Source organism: Ammospiza caudacuta, chromosome 10 (genome assembly GCF_027887145.1).
Source record: "Ammospiza caudacuta isolate bAmmCau1 chromosome 10, bAmmCau1.pri, whole genome shotgun sequence".
NCBI lineage: Eukaryota > Metazoa > Chordata > Aves > Passeriformes > Passerellidae > Ammospiza > Ammospiza caudacuta.
Window position 1 is genome coordinate 25,630,328 of NC_080602.1, and position 20,489 is coordinate 25,650,816.

At 47.3% G+C, this 20,489-nt stretch overlaps 1 protein-coding gene across 2 annotated transcripts; it reads left to right on the forward strand.

Moving 5' to 3' along the window:
* Positions 1-7,908: 7,908 nt before the first annotated feature.
* On the forward strand, positions 7,909-20,488 carry ANKDD1A (ankyrin repeat and death domain containing 1A). Of its 2 annotated transcripts, none has more exons than XM_058811608.1 (15): positions 7,909-8,161; positions 10,516-10,619; positions 11,241-11,339; positions 12,305-12,403; positions 12,845-12,949; positions 13,186-13,284; positions 13,702-13,800; positions 14,938-15,036; positions 15,380-15,478; positions 15,698-15,796; positions 16,372-16,470; positions 17,738-17,833; positions 18,818-19,019; positions 19,714-19,845; positions 20,088-20,488. In XM_058811608.1, the coding sequence occupies exons 1-15, from the start codon at positions 7,909-7,911 to the stop codon at positions 20,147-20,149; spliced, it is 1,746 nt and encodes a 581-aa protein (XP_058667591.1). In that variant the 3' UTR covers positions 20,150-20,488. The 2 variants fall into 2 exon arrangements, with proteins under 2 accessions (XP_058667591.1, XP_058667592.1); XM_058811609.1 differs by having other exon boundaries at positions 8,128-8,161; positions 11,241-11,375.
* Position 20,489: the final 1 nt, after the last annotated feature.

Sequence of the window (20,489 nt, forward strand, 5' to 3'; positions counted from 1 at the left end):
TTGAGAGCAGGAGGCAGGAGCAGCAGGGCAGTGCCCGCTCCCTACAGGGCAGTGCCCGCTCCCTACAGGGCAGGGCCCGCTCCTACAGGGCAATGCCCGCTCCCTGCAGGGCAGTGCCTGCTCCCTACAGGGCAGTGCCCGTTCCCTACAGGGCAGTGCCCACTCCCTACAGGGCAGTGCCTGTTCCCTACAGGGCAGGGCCCGCTCCCTACAGGGCAGTGCCCGCTCCTACAGGGCAGGGCCCGCTCCCTACAGGGCAGTGCCCACTCCCTACAGGGCAGTGCCTGTTCCCTACAGGGCAGGGCCCGCTCCCTACAGAGCAGGGCCTGCTCCCTGCATGCCACAGCTACTGCAGGGAGCTCAGCCATGCTCTGCCATGAAGGGCTGCAGCACACACAGGCAGCCCCAGGACTTCACTTCAGTGCCATGTGTAACAAGAGGCCAACTCCCATCATCTGCTTGAGGTGGAAAGAAACCCAAGTGAGGGATTGCAACCCAAAAAAACCCCAAAACCCTCACAAGAAGCATTTGCACTCAAAATGAGCGATATTTTCAGAGAGGGGAAGGCAGTGTAACAGCTGAAAGCATGCCAAGGAATATTTCAAATTAAGTGTTTTTCCACCAGAAAATAACCAAAATCCCAGCTTTTCATTTGAGAATTTGTGGAACAATTCTTATCAGAATTCTTAAGATGGGATCCAGGAGGATGATGGAGCAGAACCCCATGGTGGGTGGCCTCAGCCTGTTGACTGGAACCTCAGCTTCCCATAACCAAGAGGAAACTGCCTTAGCTCTAACACAGCCCTGCTCCATATCCAGGATACCTCCTTGTCCTCTGGACAGCCCACCCACCTGGAGCTTTGCACTGTGCTCTCTTGTGCAGCTTTTACATGGAATGAAGCTGAAATGGGCAAGGCTGGGTTTGGCCCAGCTGTAGTGGCAGGCACCAATTCCCACCTCACAGCTAAAGCTTCTCCTGGGTGAGGTTTTCAACTCTGACTCATGCTTCTGTCTCTAGCACAGAATAAGCCACCTATCACACTGCAAGAGAAGGAACCACAGCCTGGTGTTTCCCTGCACCCTGATAAGAGGACAAAATATGTGCAAGTGAACAACAGCCAGGTCTGAAAAGAGCAGACTCCTGAGCTGGCAGTGCAACAGAGGCTTACACAGAGTAAGTAACACCATCCCTTTCTTTGAGGACTGGCTGCCCACAGAACCCCAAGCAGCTCAAGTTCTTCCATTGCAGTGGGGAGTCCAGCCCAGAGAGTGGGTCTGACAGATTTCTGGTGACCAACACGTCATCACTGCTGGAAACACGAGCTCCTAGTACTGAGCACCTTTAAGAGATAGACCACCAGCAACCTCCTCCAGACCACAGAGGTCAGCTCAGGAGCTGCAGCAATTCTGCAGCTGCTCCCAGTTCTGCCTGGTGGTTGCTCTATCTGGTCCCATCCTGTTACTACTATCTTTGTGAAGTGTCCACTTGAAACAGTCCTATTTCAGGAACTCCACAAGCAGCCACGGAGATTCAGCACACTTCCTCTTCGCTTTAGGGGTAGAAAATTTTATTTTCTAATCAGTCTTCCTCTGTAGAAAGAAGTATTAAAAGCTTCAGCAAGGTAAGTGTGTTAGTGTCGATAAACAGAAACTCATCCAGAGCAAAACAGCAGAAATCTGGAGAATTACAGGTGGCTACAGGCACAGACTGGTTGCCATTTGACTTTTTTTTCTATGAGTAACAGCAAGAAAATGAGTCAGACTCTATGGCTGAGTCACAGTGAGTGAATATAAACTTGCTTTTCAGACCAAGAGAGCTTGGGCAGGTGGAGGAAGAGTTCTCTATAATCTGCCCTGGATAAACACAGCATGGTCCCTCCATGTGCAAATCCTGCTCCAGGGCCTAGGATCTGCAAGCCTGTCCCAAAGGAAGACCTCGTGGTGGAAATATATGATAAACATATGACAACATCTGCCTTGTGTTTCCTGTGCTGTGTACAGATTATCTCTCTCTACAGATAACCCTGGCCTTCTCAAAGAGAAAGCTGGGGTTGTGCTTTAAAAACACTGCTGATATCAGTGACAATTTGAGTCAGTTCATGCTGTACCTGTTCTCAGACCACGTGTATCACCACATCTCAGCACCATCTGCTCAACACCTGAGTGATGTGATTACACATCTGCCCGGGGTTGTTTGTTCCCTCATCCCTCCTGAGCACTGAAGCCAGAGGCAGGATAGGCAAAGTGTGCTCTCTGCATTCACGTGTGCTCTCCCCACAGGCAGAGAGGAGCTGACGCCCAGCTGAGCTCCCCCACCTCTCTCTGCTGGTGTCATTATTTTCCATGTTGCTTGTTGAGCCCAGCAGTGAAGAAGCCCTGGGAATGCAGAAGCCCATGTCAGAGCATGATCACCACCAACTGCAGCAGAGGACTTTAAAGGGAAGCCTGGTGGGCTTCGGTAAAGTAAAAATCATCAGGCTACAATGTGACATCAGCAGAGCTCCTTGTAGAACACAAGACTGCGGCTGCTGTCCCAGCCCCCTCCCCCTGCCTCCAATTCCAAGACCATAAAATTACTCATTAGGCTTGGAACAAAACACTCCCGGTGCACTTGCATGTGGCTGGAGGCAGAGACATGTTTGGGGCTCTGGAAGAAAATTGCTGAGAGACAGAAATGAAACACTTCCAAAGCTGCACTGTGCTTGCCTGCTCCTGTTGGACTGCATGGGGGTCGGATTAGAAGGGAGCAATGGCATCACTGAGCAACCCTTTGCTTCCACTTAGCTTTTATTAAATCCTCAAACCCAATTTTCTGTTTCACTTCAAGTTTTGCACGGAGTCCTTCAGCATGGCATAAGAGCAGCTCAGGGCTGTGCCTCTGGAAGCAGGTTTCAGCACTTTGGGTTTATGGTTAAAAGATCCTACATTTCAGCTGCACTTTTGTCTTGAAAAGAACAGGGAGAGATTGCCTTTAGGAGCCAGACAATCCTCAGAGGCCTAGGAAGCAGAGGATCCTCCCTCTTTTTACACATGCAGTAAAGTGAGAATAAAAACATTGCCTGCAGGCATGTCAGTGAGGGGATTAGGATTCAGTGTCCCGATTAAAGCTTGGTTTATCTGAGGCAGCCGTTCCCACCTCCCATAACCAAACACTTGCTCAGTTAACCATCACATTCAAACAAGGGAGGGCAGTGACTCCAGCTCCACCACAGCATTTCTCTTCTTAAATTCAAGAAAGAATATTCTGCCTTTAGATCCTTTCCTGCTACATTTGCTTTTGGTCACACAGTAGATATTTTAAGACCATACTACTGTTTAAGACCACATTACTGGTCAAACCTGGTCCTCGGGCACCAAGTCTGAACACAATGGGCTCATATAGACTTCCCTCAGCCAAGCATCACAGAAAAAACAGATTTTTTTTCTCCTACAGTTATTTCTCAGGTATCATTCAGGTACAAAAGACTGGGGAGGTATTTTTTTGCCTCTGACATATTCCTGCAGGATAGATGTGAGCCCAATTCTCCACAGCTGGAAGGAGAATATATCGAGCTGGAAGATGTAGTGGCCATGTCAGTAAACTCCATGTGGAGGCCAGGGATCAGCAGGAGTGGCCTGGTGGTCAGAACAACCTCCGCCACAGCGCTAATTACATGTAAGCTTCACTTTCAAAGCTACATAGAAGCTTAAGCTCATTTATCTTTACAAGGGATTTAGAGGCCTATCGGCTTTGGGAAGTGAGAGTGACAGGAGAGGGAAGTGCCAAATCACCAGCTCAAACTTCCAGTTGCTGTTAATATGGACTGAGCTATCTGTGTCAGCACCATGCAGTGCACTGGCAAGGCTCACTCACCAGCCCTGTCTGACATCTCTGCCTGGTTCCTTGAGACTTTTTTCTTACCAACAAACAAACAAACCCTTTAGTTTCTCTAACATGATTTCCTCCCAATCCCATAATACTGGATTATTCCTAAACCTAAAGTAAAGAACATCACTTTGTGATTCAGGCTGCTTCCTGAGCTAGGAGCAACAGCTCTGCTCAAATACCTCATTCTGTGCTGTCTGAAACACTACACAGCATGAGCCGAGTCTGGGAAGACAGGAAAAATGGAATTATAGGCTCATGAAATGGACACTGACAAAAACCTGAAATGTCGAGCTCACTCAGATGCAGTCTGTGTTTAATCCAGTCATCAGACAGTCTCTGTTTAGCTAAATATTTGACTTCAGAATTGGGCCTGAATTATTATTGGCAAAGCTTCCAAGCTCCACAGGTCCCTCTAACAAGCTGTTCCTCTGTGGAAGCCTTGCAAGGAAATGAATGCAGCCTTTGAGGAAACTGCTGGAACCCTTCTCAGGCTTCCAGAGTGGGTTTGTGGAGTCCCGTTAGCCCTCCTGAAAGCTCCATATGTTGAGTGTTAGAAGCTACAGGGCTGATGTTTGTGTGCATTTCTGGGATGTTCCCAGAGGAGTTCTGGCTCCGCAGCACGTCACAGGAACAGAGTTATCAAAGAAAGCACCAAAAATAACCTAGTCTACAGAACAACTAAAAGCCAAACCCAGACAAAAAATAAATAAGCTGGAGCCACACATGAAGCCACGTAGCCAGAGCTGTAACGTGTATTCCATTCTAATGGGACATATCTGAAAGAGCACAGAACTGGCATTTTTGGTCCCCTGTGAATACCCACAGCAGGGACATAAAGAAGCACAAACATTCAATTCCTCATCAATGCAGCTGGGCACCACAGGGCCCAAAGATGTGATCCAGGTGCTGCCAGGCAGAGCCCATGGCTGCTATCTCAGCACACTGGCAAGTTTGTCACGTAGAAACAGTCCCTCAGCACTGAAAGAGGAACGTGGTCATCCCCTCTCCCATGCAGTATTCAATTTCCTGTCTGTGCCAGCATATGCCAAAAAAGACAATCCTCCAGGGATGGAAGCTGTTCCTTGTTCCTCAAGCCAGGCTCCCCTTCTGTGGGCAGCTCAGAGAAGCAGAAGCTTGGCTTCCCAAATTATGGGCAGCTGCAGGCAGGAGGAGTCACCTTCCAGTTTTGTTTCCAAAGGAAGATTATAAATTAAAGTCCAATTTGCTAAACCTCTAGGTAAGCAACTGTTTCTGCATAAACACATACTGGTTTGTGGGCTGTATTACACAGCTAACTGCAAATCTGACTGGCTTGAAAATCACACTGTATACAACTAAACCAGGGAGCTAACAGAGGCACATTTTAAAATTACATGGATTTTACCAGCCTGGCTCATGATTTTTGAATGTGATCAAAAATAATGATTGTCCTAAAGCAGTGCCTAAAAATTGTGCCTGCAAAATAAGAGCACAAAATTCCCTGACAGAGAGCTTCACTTCTAAGTGAGAAAGAGCACAAAGCTGGCTCAGCTAAAATTATTCAAGTGAAATAAAGCTGAAGATTTTAACACCATCCTGAAGATGGGGTCAATGTTCGGAATATTTTGCAAAAAGGGGTCAAATTACCTCCTCCTCCTGTCATTCTTTATGCTACAACATTAGTGGAAAAATCCAAGAGCTGTTTTAGGTCTGTTAGCTAATAAATGGATCACCAGGCGAATGTTCAGTGTCGTTAACAAATTGTCTCAGCATTCTGTACTTAGTATCAGCAGAAAGTCTTGGTCCCTTCCACCCCTGCACACATACCACTTTGGGAAGGACAGAAGGAACTGCCTACATTGCCTTTTTTTGTGCCTGCTGGAAACATCCAAGATGACAAGCAGATGCGAACTCTCAGTGCATCTGCGCTGTTCCTCCTCCGAGATCAGCATTAACCCGCAGGAGAGCCGTGGGTGATGAGTCCTGGCTGATTCAAGCTCTGGAAGACAATGACATTAACAGTGGCAGTTTAAATCCAGACAGCTTTCCATCCAAGGATCTCTTACAGCATAACAAAAGGCTAGCATGAGCCGGAGGTCCCATCTAAGGCTGGGATGCACACTACCTCCATAGTCCGTACAAGCAGGGATTATTCCCTGCCCTATTCAGGGCTGTTTCCCCAGGCACCAGGATACCCAGTGGGAAGGGCTCAGCCCTTCTCAGTCACTCCTGCTGGCGCCGTTCCAGTTTGTCTGAAGACACTTAAATATTCATGGAGAAAGCGCAAGACTCCGTCTTGCCGGGTGCACAGATTGCTCCCCAGGGAAACGGGACACCTGCCTTCCCCACTCCCTGCTCCATCAAATCATTAATTATTTAAAGTAACAGGAAAGAGCAAGAAAAACTGTCCACATCAGACATGCCTGCAGCCTGTTGTTTATGGTGCTCTCTGGGGTTTTGTGTGGCCCGAGGTTTGCATCTCCCCTCCGGCAGAAACAAGGATCAAGCCCAGCTTTCCCCTTTCCTCGGGGAGGATGCTCTACCAGCTAAGCTATTGCACAAAAGAAGGGCTTCCCCTTTATCCAGACAGACCTTATGTTCACTTTTCCTATCAGAGAGTATTTTTTTTTTAACTTCAGTTTGAATAAAAGGCAAACAAAACACAAATCCAAATCTCTGAGAGAAGCAGCTATCCATAAACCTCCACACATTCTGTATTTGCTCAAGAGCTTAGGGTCTACCTCTGCATTTCACAGCTCGGCAGGCCAAGCCGTAGTGATCCAACTGCATCAGCAAGCACTTGGCTACTGAATCCATCGGTGATGGGTTTCAATGAAATGGAAACCACTGTCTCCCTGCCCTGAAGACAGTTCTGGTGTGCACAGAGTGGCATGTTTGGAGAAGCAGGTCTCTTCTTATCTGCCTCCCCCCATCTTCCAACACATCAAAGGCCCCACGCTCTCTCACAGGAGCAGCACGGATCCATACAAGGGTGCCCGAGATCGGGATGTCCCCCAAAACTGTCCCGAGCCCAGGGAACAGCCCCATCTGCACGCTGAACTCTACTGCTAGAGCAGAAAGTCGTGGCAGGTGAACAGCACTGGCACCCTCATGTGGTGACAGGCACCACAGTGAGCTCACAGCCAAAATCAGCGGTACAGGGAGAGATACCTGTCCAGAGGGACTTCTCCCAGGGGTCCTGACAAAGACCATCTGTGGGCCAGCATGGTCTAGGGACGGGACACAAACCTGATGTCACCTTTCCTATCCTGAGACCAGCAGCAAAGAATGACAGAATGGTCTGGGCTGGAAGGGACTTAAGGATCATCCAGTTCCACCACCTTCCATGGGCAGGGACACCTTCCACTACCACAGGCTGCTCCAAGTCCCACCCACCCTGGTCTTGGATGCTTCCAGGGATGGGGTTCATATAAGGTCTCCCTGGAGCTCTCTATTCTCCAGGCTGAGCACGTCCAGCTCTCCCAGTCTGGCTCCAGAGCAGAGGTGCTCTGACCCTTGGAGAATTTCTGTGGCCTCCTCTGGACTCACTCCAGCTGCTCCATGTCCTTCTGATGTTGGGGAGCCCAGAGATGGAAGCAGTATTACAGGGGAGGAGTACTGTGGGGGACCCACAGAAACAGATCTGATTATCCCCAAAACCTCATCTCACCCTGTTTTTTTCCTTATCATACTATCAAAATGGAGAACAAAATGAAAGATAAAACCAGTCCAGATGCTGAAACTGGAGAATTCACTAAACTCTGAGGGAAAAGCCCTTTTGCCCCCTCCGGCACCTGCTGAGGGACGCGTGGTAACAAGAGCACCTCATTCCCAGGAAACATCAACCCCTGAGCCCTGCTTTCACGGGAAAACAAAAAGAACCCCTCGTATTTTCGACTGCTTAGAAATCTCTCTCCTCCCAAACTGCTCTGGAAACAGAATTAAATTAATTTTGAATTAAATTAATTTTAAATTAAACCACCCACCACCTCGAAGCAGCAGCACTCTGCAGAGGCGCACTGAGGTGAAGGGCGGCACCTGGCCGAAATGGCGGCAGCTGGATGTCCCCGCTCCCCAAACGGCCCGAAAATACCGTGTTTGCCGTGAAGTGGGCTTGTTTTATGAGCTTTAGCTTTAAAGACCAGCAAAAGAGCAGCTCGGCGGCGGCGAGGTGGCCTGCGAGGAGGCGGGGACGCGCCTGTCAGCCCGCTCTGAGGCGGCGGGGACGCGCCTCAGCCCGCCCTGAGGCGGCGGCGGCGGCGGGGCCGCTCTGTCGCGACATGGGGGACGACTTAGCGTCGGAAGGCGACACCCGTGAGTGCGGCCGAGCCGGGGCTGCCCCAGCGGGGCGGGGGGGCAGCGCCGTGAGGGGCGATTCGTGTTCGAGGGGCGGGCGGGAGCCGGCGGGGCTGAGGGGCAGAGCCGGGATGCCTTAAGATAGAACCGGACACCTGAAAATCCACAAGGAAACAAAGCAGGTGGTTAAACCTACCCGTGATTCAGGACTGCTGTTGTCTAAAAGCATCTTGCACCGCTGAGATGCTGCACGTAACTCTGGTACCCCGCACTTGGGGATTTTGGCCTCCTTGGTCCCTCGGTCCCATCCCAAGTTGTCTTTGTGTCCTGCAGCCCCAGGCAGGGCTCGGTGGATGGGTTTTGCACATTTCTTTGCACGTCTTTCTCCTCCTTTGCTGCTTTTCTACATCTCTTGCATAATAAACTGCCTATGAGTTGGTGCATTGCATTGAGGGTAAATAATTTAAAATGTTTTCCACGCTGTTTATGACAACTGAATTCCTATTCAGTAAGCTGTGAAGTACCCTGGAATCTGAGCTTGAAAGAAGGAACACTGCTAAATATCCACTGAAATGTTGCTGCCATGATGAGGAGTGCATTTACACTTACAGAGACACTGTGGATCTTAAGTAGGAAACTCAGATCATCAAGCTGTTACTCATGTGTTGCTGAAAATAAATAAATTGTGGCTTCTACAGCCTTAGCGATGCCAGATTTGTTATTGCATCTTCACAGCTATCCAAAGAATGAGGTGGTTTGACATTTTTTGAAAATGATGCTTTGTGTGACAATAAAATGTAAGAAAACATTTCTGTCACCTGGAGAGCAGGGTCAGCAGCATTTGCTTAATTGAAACATAGGATTTATTCCACTGAAGGGGGATAAGCATGTGCAAGGAGGTGGTATGTATGTAGCCATTGGTGTTAATAATTAACAAAATCTCAGTGTTTTTCACAGGTTCTCTTGATATTTCCCCTTAAATGAAGGGTCCATGCAGGGTGAAATGCAATCCTGTTAACACAGCTGACAAGGTGATAAGAAAGTCTTAATACAGAGTATAGGAAATCCTGTTTCTTGCAGAAATCAGTGTCCAAATCCTTCTGCCTTCATTGTAGCAGCAGATCCAGCACTCTTGAACACACACTCTCAGATTCCCATGTCTGGTGGATAAAGTGTTAAGTGGATAAACATTGTTGAACGATCCTGTCTAGAGTTAAAATTTGTGTTATTTGTGTTTTTCCTGAGCTAAAGTTCTTTTGTTTGAAGGCAAGGGGAATGGAAACTGGAGGATGAGGTTATAGCTCTGTTGCTCTGAGAGTCCATGGTAGGGATGCCTTTCTTCTGTGCCCTCCAAAGAGATTAATTGTGCTATTCAGGCAACAAGTCTCCTGGTTTTCTCCCTCAGTGTGGTGGAATGGGAACAATAATATGTTTTGATCCCTTTTGTATGGCATGTGTTTAATATGCAGTTGATATGTTGGAATAAACTGAATTGTCATTGAGTCCCTCAATCTGCAGCCTGGGCTCTGGAGAAGTGTAGAGGAGAGCAGACCCTCTAGGCCAACTCTCCAGTAGGATGTGACAGACCAAGGGTCTGACTCAAGCACTTCTTGAGAGAATTCCCCAAAAGCACTAGGACAGAGATTGAGTCCAACAAACACTGACACCAGCCTTGCCAAAAGCCTTCAGAGCCTCCCTGTTGGGCTGTGGCAGTCACAGCCTTGCTCTTGTTTCTTGGCAGGAAGGTTTATTTGATGAAGGAGAAGATTGCTGGGGCAAGGCCCAGCATGGGGAGTAAACACTCTTAAATTGTGCCTAACTGTGCAGGACAAGTAGTGCCAGTCATGGTAAATTATGAGCAGAGCTGCCATGGTTTATTAAGAGATGCAACACTAATCACAGGCCAGGCTGGCAGTTTTGTGCTGCTTGGCTGGTTCAGGTTGCCTGGAGGGGGAACCATGTGTAAAGGCCTCCTTGTAGAGCAGTGGCATGCAGGTGGAAGGGTGGAGGAAAGGGTCTGTGTCATCTCAGAGCCTTCACACTGATCAGAGGGTGCCCAGAGGATATGGACCTCATGGATCAAAAGGTTTTGCAGCTGGAGCAAATCCATGCAGAGACTGAATTAGAAGTGAAGTGGGTAGGACTGGAAGAGCACTGATGTGGCACAGGGAAGGAGAGACAGTGGTAGGATATAAATCCAGCAAGCATGCCAACATCTGTAGGGCTGGGATTCTTGCTGGAAGAATCTTTCTGCAGTCATCCTTCCCTGAAGCCACCGGGGCCGGTGAGATGAAGGGGGGGTTTGTTGGGGCATGCCGCTCCATGCCCCTTGCCAGCACTGTTGTAATGCTCACTCTTCTGCTCTGCTGCAGTGCTTCAGTCAGAGAAGGAGTTCCATGATGCAGCGAAGCGAAATGATACAGCCAGGATGGAGGAGCTCATCAGGAGAGGAGTTGACATCAAAGCCAAAAACAATGTAAGTCCTGGGTTTTTCCACCTCCAAGCTGCAGGAAGTGCTGAGGGCGTGTTTCAGATCTGCAGCTCCTTAATGCTACTCTTCTCATTAACTGCTTAATTTGTCAAAGCTTTAAAATACAATACCCAGTGCCAAATAGGGCCTGTAGCAACCAAGCAGTTTTCACAACACACAGAGACCCCCAGAACCATCATCCTGGCCACACTGGAAAGCTGCAATTGCCAGATAGACATGATTGCCGTGAAAGGCTCTGATTTTGCTGTCTCTGTACAGTAAGACTGTGGGACAAACTCTGTTTCTGGTGCAGGTCTTTTCCTTGTTGGCTAGTAGGTTCATGGAGATACAGGATTGCCCCCATCCCTAGTGTTTCAATCTGTCCTTTTATTGTCAGCAATGTTCTTCACTCTGTGCTGTCATTACAGAACTGCAGCTCCTGAGCAGAAGGTGACTGACACCTGTCTGTCAGGAGAGGAGAGACAGAGGGCTGGGTCCAAAGAAACTCTGCACAGTGCAAGAAATTCTGGCTCTATAGATGGCCAAGGCTATAGTGGCCTTCAGAAGGGCTGGTGGACAGCCACGCTGTGCACACTCAGCCTTGCCTGCCTCTGTCCTTGCCTGCAGGCGGAGCGGAGTGCCCTGCACTGGGCTGCGGGAGCCGGGAGCGTGGATGCCGTGCGGCTGCTCCTGGATCACGGCGCCCCTGTGGATGACGAGGACAGTGTACAGAGGCCACTCTCCCTTGCATGTGCTGCACATGTGTTCGGTGCTGGGGCAGTGCTGGGCACTGGGTGCTGGGCCAGCAGTTACACACTGCACCTTGGCCCTGGGTGGGTGGCACAGGGTGGCACGCTGCACCTGCTGAACAAGCCTTGTTGGCACATGTGATAGTGGAACCCTGGAAAAAGTTAAAGATAGAATCTAAAATGTTAGGCTTTGTGCTTTCCCAGATCAACTGCACCTGCGTAAGCAGTATGATAAATTATATAATTGTTAGATGTGATGATTGTTTAGTAATTAAATGTAATTATTATATAACCATAAGAAAAATAGTGAGAAACTATGTTGGAAATTCAGAGAGGGGCTAAATTTATGTATACAATAGAACAATATAAGTTTAATAATTAACATGAAAGTTATGTAACGATAGAGTATAAAACATGATCATTTCAGATGTATGGTCAGAGTCAGATTTGGGTTGAATATACCCCAATTCCCAGAGCTCTTAATAAAAAGCACTGCATATAATCCCCCGTGATTATGTGTTTTTGAACGCTAACACGTGTCTGTGCTCTGTATTGTGGCCTTTTCCTTGCATGCACAGTGACCTGGAATAGGCTGGTAGAATCTGTGAAGTTTTCCATAGAGCATGGGGATGCTTGGCTTCTTCTGATTGTGTTGGTGGGGCTTGTAGGATGACAGTGACAGCCAAAGAGTTTTCTCTTCCCCATACAGCCAGGCTAATACCTTTAAATATGTAGTAGCTGCCAAGAAGCAGGTCTCTGCTCAGCTGCTGTGAACATCTGTGACAGGAATAATAATAATTGGAGAAAGTGCAACTAAAAAAATATACTAGTGAGAAACAAATAGATTTGGAAAACTTCATTAAGCTAAGAGGACAGCTTCCCTCCAGGGTGGGGATGGGGATGGGGATGGCTGCAGTTTAAATATCTTTCTTTCTTGCCCAGTTTGGAATGAATGCTCTTCTCCTGTCTGCCTGGTTTGGCCACCTCCGTGTCCTGCAGATCCTTGTCAATGCTGGGGCCAAGATTAACCGTGTCAATAGGGTGAGAGTCTCCCCATGTGGATCCATCACTTGGCTCTAGAGAGGGACAGAGTGAGGTTTACCTGTGAGATCAGTCATGTGTGACAGCATCTGCTCTGGGGACTGCCATCTGCACTCTGACTTATCCCTGAAGCAGGTGTAATAATTGGAGCTCTGGAGATGCGCACAGCGTCCTCACCTCATGTTTGTGCAGTGCTGATGTGGAAGTGTTACAAAAATGGGAAATGCTTTAGTGAATCAGCAGTCCTTGTATTCTAAAACAGACCTTGTCTAGGAAAAGGGGGATTAATATTTCAGTCTTAACTTGCTGTCTGCAGCCCAAGGAATTTTAGTCCTAGAGGTGCAGGGAGGATGAAATGGGCCTTTGCTAACAGGAGCAGTTTGTCAGACTGTCCTACAGTATTTGACTTGTTGAATGAGCAGTCCTTTGTCTCCTCTCCAGAATGGCAGGAACCTGCTTCACTGTGCAGCTCAGAGGGGACACATCCAGGTCATGGAGTTCATCATGGAGGACTTAGAGGACATGTGTGTGGATGAGACAGACAAGGTAGAAAGGCTTTTCACAGCTTTGTTTTGTGAAGTCTAGTCTTGCTGTGCTGAGCTTAGCAGGAATATTGCCCTTGATCTTGGGAAGAGAATCAGAGTCAGACTCCCTGAAGTCTTCCTGCAGAGTGAGGTTAGGGATGATGGGGATTCTGGCTCTGGTCAAGCTTCTTGCAACAGATGATGTGATCTTGTGCTTTCTGAGCCTTTTGGACTGTGTTTCTCTGTTTCCTCCCAAAGATGGACAGGACAGCGTTTCACCTGGCTGCAGAGCATGGGCAGCTGGAGGTGGTGGAGTTCCTCATTCGACTGGGTTGTTCTCACAGTGCCAAAGACAAGGTATGGGCTCAAAACCACGTGCAAGGGAGGTGAAGTCTAAGAATTAGGAGATGTGAAAACCAGGGAACAGAATCCCAGATAAGGCTCAGGCAGGCAAGATGTCCATAGTTGTTACTATGGCTATGGTGTGTCAGGGCTTTTCTTCCCTATCCATTTCAAGCCATTTTCTTGCCTAGTTCATGATTTCTCTCCAGGACTTTTCAGGCAGGATACACAGCAAGCCTGATGGACCGTGCTTCAGTTTAAGGTAGGAGGGGTTCTTCCCTTGCTGCTGCAACTGTAGGAAGATTGCTTCATATTCGTGCTACTGGTTACAGCCTCCTTTTCAGCCACACTGGATACATTCTGTGCAAGATTGTGGTATATGAACACTCAGTCCTGTGAGACATATGTTTATAAAGTAATGTTTACTTTCAGGAAGAAAATACAGCATTGCATTTAGCTGCTAAAAATGGACACCTCTCTGTGCTGGAGAAGATTATAAATGTCGGAGTGGACCTTGATGAAAAAAACTCAGTAAGTACACTTAAATTAAATCAAAACCACATCAGTTTTGCCCTTTTCCCCCCTAGAAATACTCTCCTGCCACAGTCATCAGGCTGAAAAGCCAGTATTGATGGGAGAGGTCTAGAAAATAGCTGATTTTATCTAAAGCCTATGTGGGTAAAGGCAGGTCACACTTGCAGAGCATCAGTGAAAGGCAACATCCGTCTTGGACCAATTTCCGGCTTTAAAGTGTTGCCTTCTCTTCCTGCTGTATCTGCACACCTACCTTATCACTCCATTTAATCTCCCTTTCTCTCCCTGACCCTTGTACATTCAAGTGCCTAAATGGTTATTGAGTGTGTTTTAAACTAAACTTCACCATGCTTTGAAGTATTGACTTAGTCACTGAACATATGGACCTTCTGTTTGAGATCTCTCTTTTGACAGATCCGCTCTGGAAAATTATGTGGCTGGAACACAGTTAATGACTTAGATAGCAAATATTGGCTTAGTATCACTGTTATTTATTCCAGGGCACACTCCCAATTAAGTTTATCAGCACTTTTTTTAGTCTTATTTGATTACTGTCTTTGAAAAGTATATTTGATTGTGATTAAGATCTGAAGGAAAGGGGGAGCCACCTTCTGTGGTAACTGGCAGCATTTGTCTACCCCCACATGAGCTGCCCTTTCTGCAAAGAGCAATAATAAAACCAGATGAAATCACTTAGGAATTCTGCTTGCTTGCTTCTGTTTTCTTGTAATGAAATGAGCTGCAACCCTTGGAAAGGAAAACCAGTGATAGAGGGTCACAGGTTTCAAGTTCTATCTCTGGGCTATTCCAGGAAAATGGTTTGTCTTTGCTGTCTGTGTGAAATCCTTTTTGGTTTATTGACGGGCTGGAGGGGAGGAAAGATGGTGGACACAATGTCTGTCTTGTGGCCCACAGCCAGTGACATTCACGACAGATCAGTACTCTGGTATGTCCAGGGCAGAAAATTGTGTCCTCTATTTTTGTAACAATCAACTGGAGATCCCTGGCCCTCAGAACTGGTACTGTAACATGTCATGGATTCAGAAGATGGGGTGCAGTCTGTGACTCGTTCTGCTGCTCTGTCTCAGCCTTGTCTACAGAAATGCTGCTTGTGTCCTTTCTTGCCTTGTGCAGGAAGGACTCACAGCCCTGCACCTGGCTGCTGAGGGGGGACACAGCCACTGTGTGAAGCTGCTCGTGGAAGTGGGTGCTGATGTCAATGCCCAAACCCAGGTTAGCTCCATGGAGGTCATTCCATTCCCAAACCCTACCTTGTGGATTTGTGCCCACACCTGTGGCTTCCCAGGTCACTCATCATAGATAGAGGTCACGTGGAGCCCTGCATTGAGGAATAGCACAGGGACTTTAGAGGAAGGTAAATGTGGTTTTGTACTAAGAGGCAGGTGAAGCTCCCTGTGACTGGTTTGGCTGGAGACAATCTCCATGAATTTGTCAGTGCTGGGCCATGGGACTCTGGCAGGAGGGAGCAGGGAGCTTTTTGTGGGTAGTCTGTAACAACTGCAGCCTCTGGGAAGAATCTCTGAGTACCACTCCTCTCTTCTGACTTGCCTCTCAGAAAAAGATGAACTGCCTTCATTATGCAGCACTGCATGGCTATGAGGAGATAGCCAGGGTCCTCATGGATGCTGGAATCCACACGGATGCTCTCAATCATGTGAGTCCCTCTCAATGCTCTCACCACTAAAATTAAGGTAAAACCAGTTTGTGGAGCTGCTCAAGAGCACAAAGCAACTCTGGAAGGACCAGTGCAGTATCCTTGTCAGCCCACAGTGCAAACTGGCAGCTGGGATAGAACAACACATGCTGGGCACAGCATGGTCCTTTCAGTGCTATGAGCTAAGCTCTCCCTAAGTGCAGGATCTTCTTTCCACAGCAAAATGCATCAGCAATGCACATTGCAGTCCTGCAGAACTTCCCAGCCATGGTGAAGCTCTTCATCAGTGCAGAGTGTGACCTTGACATTCCAGATAATGTAAGACTGCAGCTCCTGTTCTTTGTGTTTGAAATGTGAACCAGTTTCATGGGGGATTTTATCACCCTGGGGACAGGATTAAAGAGGAGTGCTTTAAAATGTGGAGAACCTGGAAGTGCAGCTTAGGAAATGTGAAACCTGTGAAATTATTCTAATTGTTGCAGTGTGGTAATCACTTGATGGTGTTCAACATGAGGGCAGTGCTGTGTCCCCTGCAACATTGCACGGTCTAGGCAGGCTCTCTCATCCTTGCTGGAAGCAGGTAGGGGAAATTTCAAGATGGAATATATTCTGCAAAATGTTTAGAGGGCTGAGAATAGGAGGCAAGCCTGGAGGTAGCTGGTTGTCTCACCAAACTGTAATTTTCTGAATGAGGGGCTTTGTGTAGCTTGTTTTGTTTAGTCTTCACACTTGTAGCAATGTTCTCTACTGATGATACCATAAAATTGACACATTTTATGTTCAGTTTTAGTGGTTTCCATTAAACACTCCCAAGCTCCTCCTGGTAGTGTTCTGCCTTCCAGCCTCACACTTGTCCTTCTCTGGAGTGTAGCCCTTTCTCCCTCCTTCTGCAGAGGCAGCAGACCTCACTCCACATCGCTGCAGAGCATGGCAGGCAGGACATTGCTGAGATGATCCTCATTGCAGGAGTTAATCTGAAGCTGACAGACAAGGTAAAGATCTCCATGGGTGAAACAGGTTCTGTGGGGGTATGGAGGGAAAATATACATAGATGGTCTTTGCTAATGTTTTCCATAATTTTCAAGGCAGGCTAGTAATATTAAAATTTAGGTATTTCCAGGGATAAGCCCTTAAAACACAGCTGAGTAGGTAATTTTGGTGTGTTTTCCAGGAAATAAGTGACTGGTTCTTAGACAGGTAGAAAATAGATAACACAATGAACAATGCTTTCTTCCTCAAAGTTGTTCTGGTTCCTTCTATTTGTACTATCATGAACAGTAATATCAAAGATTTCCTCAAATAATGGTAAGTAATATACCTGAAAATTTATAGCACACATATTCTAATAGGTTGAAAGGATCTGTTTGGTATAGATCTGGCACAGTTCTGGGGCTTTTGGCATCTAATAAAATCAGCAGAATGAATTTCAAGAGCTCTGAAAATGTAGCATGTGCCCAAAAATGCTGGAGGCCCTTGGGCAGGGATTAAAATAGGGTTTGCCATTTGCAGTGGGTAAGAGCAAGTGCAGACCTGGAGGCACCTGGCTGAAGTGGCCTTCAGCTGTGGTGAATGTTTGTCACCTTTCAGCACTCTGTGGAACTGCAGTGACAGCACAGGGGACTCATTCACACTTTGCTGTATGAAATTGGGTTTCTGCTCACATCTGAGGCCAGAACTGTTCTTCCTGTTATGCCTGGTGCCTGGGCTGGCTCGCTTTCCTTCATGCAACTTTCAAACCTCGTTCTTTTCTGCCTTCTGATTTTAGGTAGAAATACAAATCTCCCCTGCCCAGTCCAAAATTATATTCATGAAAGGAACATAGCCACATTTTCATAGCCTCATCAGCCTGTGCTTCTCCTAAGAGACCATTTTTAATCATGTGTATCTGGAGCCTGTAAAGTTAATGAGGTTGTATAAATCATTTTGGCTTCATGTGTCAGCAAACCTGCTGTGCAAAAGGCTGTGAAGTACCTTGGACTGCAGAGCTGAGCTGGTTCTCTGATGGTTGCTCTCATGTTGGTGGGTTGCAGCTTTTCCAATTGGTGGGTGAAGCTTTTCCAGTGGCTTCTGCAAAACAGGCAGATCCCTTGTAGCACCAGAGGAGATGCTGCAGAGCCTGGAAAACCACTCCCCATGCCCTGAATGCAGGAGCTTGACAGCAGCTCACATCTGAAGTTCACAGGTGGAGAACAAGTCATGGAGATTGTACCTCCTAAGGTGCAAAGTCTTTTCCAGCTCATTTTTCCTTTCTAATTTCAGCAAGGGAAAACATCTCTGGATGTTGCTGCCCGAGGCAATCACACCATCTTGGTGGACATGATTATCAAAGCTGATCGATTTTACAAATGGGAGAAGGTGAGCAGCTTACACAATACCCCCTGTGCTTTCTCCTCTCCATTGACACTCCACATACCAGCTGTCAAAGAAAAAGAGATACCGTGACTTCTATTTTCATCCCCTTAGTTAAGGAAAACAGAAGTCCTCACCATGCCAACAGCATTTACTAAAGGTTTTCCTTATTTAAAAAGGCCTCTGCTGTTAGAAATCCCAGGTGGCACTGCTGGGAATAGAGGTTTCCAAAAATTATTTAACAGCTGCTCCCAAAGGGATAGAATTAGTTCCTTTTCCCAGAAGGAGAAACTGAAGGACTTGAGTGAAAAAATGCTTGGCCTCAGGTCACCAAAATAGGATTTTGAGAGTTTTTCAGCAGTGGAAGGAGACAGCTCTTGATGGAGTCATACAACCAACTTCTCCCTCAAAGTGCAGCCTCTCAGCCCCAGTCTCCCCTCTGAAACCCTGCCTACCCCAAGCCTGTGCCCAAACCAAGCTGAGCAGAGTGAGCTGAAAGTACAGCCCAATGTCACATCCCTTGCATGTTTTTAAGATTTTGGTTGTCCTTCCACGGCAGTGCTCCAGAGGGGGAAGCAAAGGAAGGAAAGGAGAGCATGTGCCTGTGGCTCAGGTGCAGCTTCAGGGTCATGCTCAGTGGCTCAGGCCCTTGCATTGGCTTCCATGCAGCCCTAGAGAGTGTCATGCAGCCTGGCATGTAAGCACTGTGAGCACAGCTGATGTTGCAGGGAAGCAGATTTAATTAAATGATTCTGCCCCAAACCCCAGATGAAAGGGAATGTAGAAATGCAAATTGTGATCCGCATGGGCTTCCACAGCGAAGTGGCCATTAACGGCGTTTTAACCCCGATGAGCACAGAGTGAAATGAGAATTAAGGGAGTAAAAACTCGAGCTGTGCCAGAAAGAACTCGCAGGGACCACAGAGCTGAGGGTGTGGGAGGCTGCAGCACCACAGGCACTGCTGCAGCACCCGTGTTCTGGCTCTGCAGGACAACCTGAGCAGCGACTCCGGCTCATGGGTGGCAAAGCACTTGACCTTTAAGCAGGATCACAGGCTGGAAACACAGCACATCCGCTCAGTCATGTGGAGATTAGCCACTAAGTACCTCAAACCCGGGGAATGGAAGAAGCTGGCACATTGCTGGAAATTCACCGATGACCACATTAGGGCCATTGAGCAACAATGGACAGGTATAAAAAAGCTTCCCAGGTATTTTCCTTTCTTTCCTTGGACTTTGTTTCTAGGAGATAAAGCTGCATTAAGAGCAAAGCATGAAGAAAACCAATTGGTTTATTTGAAGCAACCATAAGATTAGGTTAAAAATTCTGGTTTTTCTGAATGTGGAATTACCTACACACTGTAATTTGTCTAGGAATAAGGCATGCAAGCAGGGGAATTAGTGGTTCTTTGCTCACACCTTAGGAGACATTTGGCAGGCCTGTGAGTTCTTGCTACAATTCTTGTTCTACAGAACAGAAGAAACTTGCTGGTTTTACTTTTTTGAGTAGCAAGAAGGCAGTGAAGTGAATTCTTTAGAATTTAAGAAATACATTAGCAGAAGCAGGGTCTGAGGGTCAGAACAGATCACTGCTAGTTCTGGCTGTAGTTTGGATGATGTGAGCAAGGGGCCAAGCTGTGTTCTGAAGGCAGAAACTGTATTGCCATGAAAGGCTGTGCAACAAACCCAAGCTCAGCCATAGCCACTCCATTGAGTTCCACATAAATCCAGCAATCCCATGACAAGCAGGAATTAAAACCATGCTTTACAGCCTCCTAGTAAAATCCAGAGAGGAGGGAGGGGTGTGCAAACCCACCAGGGCAGAAATCTGCTCTGGTCAGGGCTGTGCACTCTGAGTGTGGGATTTCATCTGTGCTTTGATCCAGGCACTAAAAGCTACAGGGAACACGGGCACAGAATGTTGCTGATCTGGCTCCATGGTGTGATCACTGCAGGAGAAAATCCAATCAAGGGACTCTATGAAGGCCTGGTGGGGATTGGGAGAAGAGATTTAGCAGGTAATACTTTTGTCTTCCTTTGAATAATACACACTGAGCATTATTTGAATTAATTTACCCAAATTCTGTGCTTAGACAAATACACAGAGGAAAACTTCAGCGAAGCCAACTCACGGGAGCTGAAAGCACCTGCTCTGCCCCCTTGCTTCCATTACATGCAATCTCTTTCTCTCAGGTTTGATAAATGAAAAGATCCTGCCGTGGCTTTATTGTTCTGTGCAGCAGATCATTGTCTTTTACAGAAAGCATCAGGAAAAAAGCAAATGCAGACTCCACCTCTCCACGGAAATGCACAGCAATGTAACACCAGGAGCATCCTCAGCTGGTCTCTGGATGAGAGAGAGAAACACTTCTCTGCTGCTGAGAGAAGGCAGATGCAACCTAAGGGCTTCTTGCCACAAACTGCTGGCACTGCTGCACCCTTCTGGACAGGAAATGACAAGGGTAAAACAAATGCTCATGGTCAAAAACGCCTCCTCACAGAAGGGAGATTTTTATCAGCAATTTCAAACAGTCTGGGCACTATAATGAGTTTGGTGAGCAAGCCTTACTTGCCATACTGCATCAGGAAATATTACAGTTCTACTGTAACTTGTCTACAGCACAGTTTTGTATATAAATTTTCAATTGTCAAGTTTTTAAGT

Excerpts from the sequence above, each read along its gene's own strand:
- ANKDD1A (XM_058811608.1), top strand. The coding sequence starts at position 7,909 with ATGTCCCCGCTCCCCAAACGGCCCGAAAATACCGTGTTTGCCGTGAAG. Across the intron at positions 8,162-10,515 it reads AGCGTCGGAAGGCGACACCC|TGCTTCAGTCAGAGAAGGAG; the intron begins GTGAGTGCGGCC and ends GCTCTGCTGCAG. Across the intron at positions 13,801-14,937 it reads ACCTTGATGAAAAAAACTCA|GAAGGACTCACAGCCCTGCA; the intron begins GTAAGTACACTT and ends TGCCTTGTGCAG.